At 41.5% G+C, this 6,776-nt stretch overlaps 1 protein-coding gene across 1 annotated transcript in view; it reads right to left on the minus strand.

Annotated features, from left to right (window-relative positions):
- The window catches only part of TTC23 (tetratricopeptide repeat domain 23), a 51,498-nt gene that overhangs the window by 30,873 nt on the left and 13,849 nt on the right, over positions 1-6,776 (minus strand). The window contains exon 6 of the mRNA XM_023529012.1: positions 4,606-4,783. Coding sequence (XP_023384780.1) covers positions 4,606-4,783 — 178 coding nt within the window. The remainder of the gene's footprint in view (positions 1-4,605; positions 4,784-6,776) is intronic.

The following is a 6,776-nucleotide window of genomic DNA, read 5'->3' on the forward strand; positions in this document are numbered from 1 at the left end:
ACGTCACGGTTGTACTTTTAGGTTCGCCTGCATGATTACTCAGCTAGGGTCTATCTCACTCACTGGGTCGCTCCTCACGGGCAGGGCCCCTGACATCTGAGCCCCCCACCCCCCGCCATCACAGTTCCAGAGCCACCACTGTGCCTGGCACACTGCTGTGTCTCACAGTTGTTGACTGAATGACATTATAGTGCACGTGTGGCTTCTTAAATTAATAATCCACTTTGAACACCTGTCACGTGAGAACGTACACATCCATGCCATTCCCTACAGTGGCTCTACAGTATTCCGTCACCTGGATATATCATAATTTCATAACCAGTCCCCTATGAATGGATTTTAAGGGTATTTCTAATTTTTCTGTTTTGCAGCTCAAACATCTTGGCACATTTATACACACCCATGGGTTAGGTAAGTTTCTAGACATGTAACTGCTGGGTCAAAGGGTCGGTGCATTATAAAACTGGAGAGAGAACATCAATTATTTTGCCCCAGAGTGGTGCCATTCCCCACCCCTACCAGCGGGGCACAAGGACACCTACTACCCCACACCCTTGCCATCATGTGGCGTCACCAAACTTTCCTAGTTTGTTCACAGGTAGGTGAACAAAAGCATCTCTTTGGTTAAATTACATTTTTAAAATAACGAATGAGGCTAAAGATTTTTGTTGTATGGTTATTGGCCTTTTGTGTTTCTTCTATAAACTGTCTGTTCCTGTCTTTTATCCATACTTCCATTGAGTTTTTTTTTTTTTTCATTTAGATTTTATAAGAACAATTATCTTTTGACTTTAGGATATTTTGTCACAGAGAAGATTTTCATTTTTATGCTGTCAAATTCATCAACCAACCTTCCTTCCTTCCTTCCTTCCTTCCTTCCTTCCTTCCTTCCTTCCTTCCTTCCTTCCTTTCTTTCCTCTTTTTCCTCCTCCTCTCTCCGTCTCTCATTTTATACCCATCTGTACGTACACAGAGGAAAGATGCTACAAGTGTCACCGACATCAGCTAATTCTGGGAGGAGAGGCCTGGACTGACTTGTAACTCATTTCTTTATACCTTTCTGTATGGTTTGATGGCTTTTAAATATAAAGAGAATTATGATTTTTATTAAAAAAAAAAATTGTTTCCTAAAGAAAAACAGTATGGCACCTGGATCTATGTCAGTCTTAGAACATTTTCATAATGCATAAAATCATAATTGCATTCTACATCTTTTCTAATTTTAAACAAACAAACAAAAGGCTAGTATTTTCAGAGATCTTGAAAATTAAAACTAGCACATTACAGCAAATACCCAGCAATTAACAAGAACCAGTCAGAGGCGCTGCCATTTGCGAAGTAGCCTGAGTTTGCCAGGAGCCAGCACGTGCACCCACGAGACATCACCTGAGCCGATCACTCACCCACAGCAGAAACCCAAAGCCAGATTTTCTCCCCGCAAAGTCTTTGACAGAGTAACTGATAAGTTATTTCATTACACTTTGCAAATCGAACATCCCTAACTTTGGGAACGACTGAGCTTCAGGGCCGCTCTGCAAACTGAAGCGAGAGATATGTAATTCAAGTGTCAGTGGCGAGAAAGTAGCGTAAGCTAGCGCGGTGCTCACTTATACCCCCCTGGAAACATACGCCCACAGACACACTCGCTCGCAGAAATGAAATCCTGTAATTTCTCTTTTGGATAGGAAAATTAGGTTCTATTGCCAAAATCTGCCATGAGGAGTTTCAGAAACAATCACGTTTGTATGGTTTTCTCATAGCCCCCTGCTGCAGAGGGACCGACGGGCCGATGACAGCTTTCATCAGTCTCTGGGACTGCTGCCTTCCCTGCGTGATGGCTCTGTGGGGCTTGCTTTATTTTTCTCCATTTTAATGGGTTAGTTCCTAAAATACTCTGGAACGTTTCTACCATTCTGCAGAAAATAAAAGCTCTTTTTTCTCTGGGCGTTTCTCTCACTCCAAAGGAATGAAGAGTGGAAAACAAGATGGGAAATAAAACCTCTTTTCTTGCTGTGTACTTAATAAACGGCTTTTAGGCACGAGGTCCCTTGGAGAGCTGCAGCCACCCTGCACCTTTCTATACCTTAGGTAAAGTTCCCAAAGTAAAGGGGGCGCTTTGATAAATGTTTAAAAATTACTGTTAATAAATAAAAGTAGCTCACACTGGCGACATGCCTAATGGTTCACAAAATACTTTCTGTCTTGAACCTTTGAATGGTTCTGTAAAGTGACCACAGTCTTTGCGGGGTTGTTGTTGTTGTTGTTGTTGTTGTTGTTGTTGTTGTTTTCTTTAGAGGCTCAATGACTTGTCCAATCAAACAGCTGGTAAACAGAAGAATCTGAACTTCAACTCGGAGCTTCCGATTTCAAGTCCAATGCTATTTCGACTTCACCGAGCAATCTCTTTAACAATCATCAGCAACTATTTTTTGAAACGCTCTCTAATCGTTACTAACCTCAAGAATAAACAACAAATGAAAAGCCGCCTATCAAACTTTACAAGTTTTATAAAACTGAGAGAATTCTCCTATAACCCGAACACAGAGAAATCCTTCTAGCTTAGATTCAAAATCACGTGGTTCCCTAACGCCAAGCCCTGTCTCAGTCTGGGTCAGTCTTCCTGACCTCTCAGAACTTTTTGAAACAGACATCCACATTTATTGCCTCACGCGAATCTGGTTTCTATCCTCCTCACTGCCCCGATGTTTCCCACAAGGTCACGGGCGAAAGAAAGAGAAAAGAAAGACTGGGAAAGAAAGAAAAAAATTTTAAAAGGCCAAAAGTGCCATGATGTATCAGGCGCTGTGCAAAGCACTTTACACACATGAACTCGTTCATCCTCCCAGCCACTCCGTGTCCTCTGCACCAGCAAAAGGCATCAAAAGACACAGACGATCTTACTTTCGTTTTCCCTTGTCCTCATGTTTTTCTTGCAAATTCGTCTCTGTCTCCTTTGCCTAGTCATTCTTCTTTACTCCACAGACCCCCGAGGTGATCTCGTCCTCCCCCAAGGAACTGCTGCGTGGGAGCGGAGGGCGTCCGGACGTGCTCGCCGACCTCCGGTCCTGATTCCCTGCCTGCCTTGCCGTCGCTTCCACTTGTACCCAGACTCACCGCCAACACCCAGACTCGCCACCTCTCCATCACCCGGTCACGCATGTCCCTCACTGCACATGGCCCGAGCATCCACTCGGTTGCTCGGAACAGAAACCCAGGAGTCGCCTCTGACTCTTCGCCTTCCCTCTTCTACCCACATCCAATCCATCTCCACTTGCTGTCACCTCTGCCTCCTAAATCTTTGTCAAACCCACCGGCTCTCTTCACCCATGCCGTCATCTTCCTAGTTGAGGCACCATCGCCTTTAGCCTCCGCTGCCTCCACAGCCTCCTGACTGGTCCGTCTACTCCCACTCTCAACACGTCCCCCCCATCCATCCTCTCTGGGTCAGCCAGAATCATCTTGCTAAAGATACTGGGTTTGAATCTAGGCGATGGCGTCTATGAGCATGAATGGTTTTCCTGGACATATTCTTCAGCTTTTTTAATACCTGACTTCCTTTTCTATAAATTACACATAGTAATATGTCACAGGGTGGTAGTAATAGTTAAGATAATCCAGATAAAGTGATAGGATGGGTCCCTCTGATACACTGTAGGTGGGACTATAAAGATCAGATAAATTTTTAAAAACAGCGGTAAAGAAATCTCAGTGCCATGTCATTATTATATCACATTTGAAATAACAAGAATGAACTAGTCTATATTTTACAACTTTAACAGGAAAAAATTCTCAGAAAACAATTTAAAATGTGCTTTCTGCAGATGATATGATACGAAAACTCACTGTGATGGTTAAATTTTTGTGTCAACTCGGCTGGGTGATGGTGCCCAGTTGTTAGGTCAAACACCAGTCTAAATGTTGCTGTGAATGTATTTTGTAGATGTGATTAACGTCTGAGTAAAGGAGATCATCCTCAAAAAAAGAAGGAATTCCCCCTCAAGACCGTAACATCTTGCTTGAGTTTTCAGCTGGCCTCCTACCTTACAGATTTCCGACTTGTCGGCCCCTACGTTCGCGTGAGCCAATTCCTTAAAATCATCTTTCTTTCTACGTGCAGATATCCTATTGGTTCTGCTTCTCTGGAGAAGCCTGACGGACAGACACACTCACGGAGGAATCGCATAACGATAAAGTAGAACGGCAGCGAATAGGTGACAACTCTAAGTGGCTTCAGGTGAAGGTTTTGGAGGGTAGTAAAAAGAATCCGTGTCAATTTGATAACATAAGCTCTGAATAGATCAATACTAAAGGATATAGAGACTTTCTAGGAAATAAGACTTAAATTATGCACCTAGCATGAAAAAAGCCATCTTCCGGGACTCTCGGGCTGCTTGTGGAATGTACACCTGGGGAGGACAGGTACGCCACACTCACCCACCTGGCCACTATATGAAGATGCTTGTTGAACATCTTACTTCAGGCCACATGTTCTACGCATCTCAAACAAATAACAAAGCCAGGCTCTCTCAGAGCGGCGATTCCACTCACGTCCATGAAAAGCCTTGGGCTGAGAACCGCTTTGGTGGTCAGCGTGCCACGGCTTACCTGCAAGAGATGGTCGATGGATGCGTCGTGGCACCCCAGGGCTTGCTCTACACCCGCTAATTCCCTCAGTATCGGTACACACTCGAGACTCTCTTCACCTTTGCTGATCTCAGTATATTTTAAAGCCTCTTGGTAATGGGGCAGAGCTTCTTTTGATTTCTTCTGACTTTGATACATCCTAAAAAGAAAAAATCAAAGTGATTAAACATAATTGAAAAAGTAACAGTGCTCACTTCACCAGGTTATGAAGATTAAATTAGTTAATATTCATAAAAACACCTTGAACAGTCTCTGACACATAGTAAGTGCTATGTAGGTGTTGGTTTAAAAAATGTAAAATACTTCACGACAACAGCAACCATTAAGGACGCTGTGATGCTGATAATTGATCTGTTGAGAAATTATAGAAATTCTTCAATAGTGGTGAGCTCGCGAAGCACTATCATTAACTGTTGGGGAGAATATAATTTGGGCGTAACCTTTTCTGTATCAGAATTGTACATATATATGTACACGCACATTTCTGCTAGTTGCACCTCCGTAGCTTATCTTGAAGAGACAGTATGGCAAGACAAGAAGATATATATATGAGAATGTTTACCTACGCATTCTTTGTAACAGTGGAAAAGTACAAAGCACTTAAAATACACCCAGAGGCAGTTATCCAAGCAGCTTACAGTAAATACATCCATGCTATAGAACGCCACTTAGCCATTAAAGCTGACGCCGATCCGTATTTATCCATATAGAAGTATTTCCACTATATACTCTTCAGTAAAAAGGCAGATTACAAAAATACTTTCTATAATATCTCATGTGTATGAAAATTTCAATATATCTAATCTAGATGTACACATACGCATAAAGAGATTTAAATGATCGCTTAAGATGTTGGCAATAGTTATCTCTAAGAAGTGGGTTGTTAGTGATTCTACTTTTCACGTTTATATTTTCTAAATTTCCCGAATTTTCTTCTATAAAACTGTAGTACTGTTACATCAGAAAAATGTTAATTTAAAAATTACAGGTACGGGTGGCAGTGGGGAAATATTCTTGTCACTTTTTGAGATAAGACTCTCTCGTATAAAAAAAAAGTATCTCTATATTTTGTTCAGTAAATATGGTAACAGACATTTAAAAACAATTGCCTCCAAAATATTTGGTAAGACTATTAGAAACTTTTTTTTTTAACATGGAAAACTGTAATGTAAACAAAATTCGTAATGAGAGATACCAACCCTTGCTATGTTGCGTTCCGCCCCAGAATCTTTATTTTAAAAAGGCCTTACAATTCCCAAACTGCCCATGGGTAAACTGAGATGTCATGCGAGAGAGTGACTAAGAGACTACAAAAAATAGTCTTGTTTTCAACTCGATAGTGGGATATTTTCCACTATTTTTGCTCTTCGATAAATTCCAAAGTAATTGACTGACAGAAGGAAAGATATTTTTCAGACCTGTGGTTCAGGTGGCCGTAATGAAATAAATTGCTGTCTGCATAGCTTAGGAACTGGGATTTCCTCAATAATTGTAAAGAAGTTTTAAAACACAGGAAGAGAACAGCAATATGTTTCTGGACCAAGTAGGTAGCTCGCAGCAACCCTAGCCTTGAAAAGGAAGGGACTAAGAGGTGACCAGTAATACGGGACTTGCCTTCTGATTTCTAAGCTTAGAATGTAATAATTACCTTTGTAAGTATCACGTTTTCTTTTTCAAGAGAAAACCCAGTGCCATCTTTGGTGACAGAAAAAGGCTTTGAAGCACATGGTTGACAACGAATCACTTAGCCAAAGAAGTAGATTCCTGGTAGATGAAGATTACATAATAGAAAACAGGAGTCAGCAAACTATGGCCTGGGGGCCAAATCTACTCACTGTTTTTGTAAATAAAGTTTTATTGGTACATGGCCACGCCCACTTGTAACATATTGTCTGTGGCTGCTTTTGCACTACGGTGGCAGAGTTGAGTGGCTGCAACAGACACAATATGGCCTACAAAACCTAAACTATTCACTGCCTGGGCCTTTACAAAAAAGAAAATGTGCCAACTTCTAGTCTAGAATCTAGAGAAGATCACATACTTTCAAAATGACTTCAGACTTTGCCCCACCTAATTTAGCCTCCAGAACTCAGACGATGCCACAGATCCTTGAGTAAAGGAAAAAAAAAAAA

Source organism: Pteropus vampyrus, unplaced genomic scaffold (genome assembly GCF_000151845.1).
Source record: "Pteropus vampyrus isolate Shadow unplaced genomic scaffold, Pvam_2.0 Scaffold34, whole genome shotgun sequence".
Lineage (NCBI taxonomy): Eukaryota > Metazoa > Chordata > Mammalia > Chiroptera > Pteropodidae > Pteropus > Pteropus vampyrus.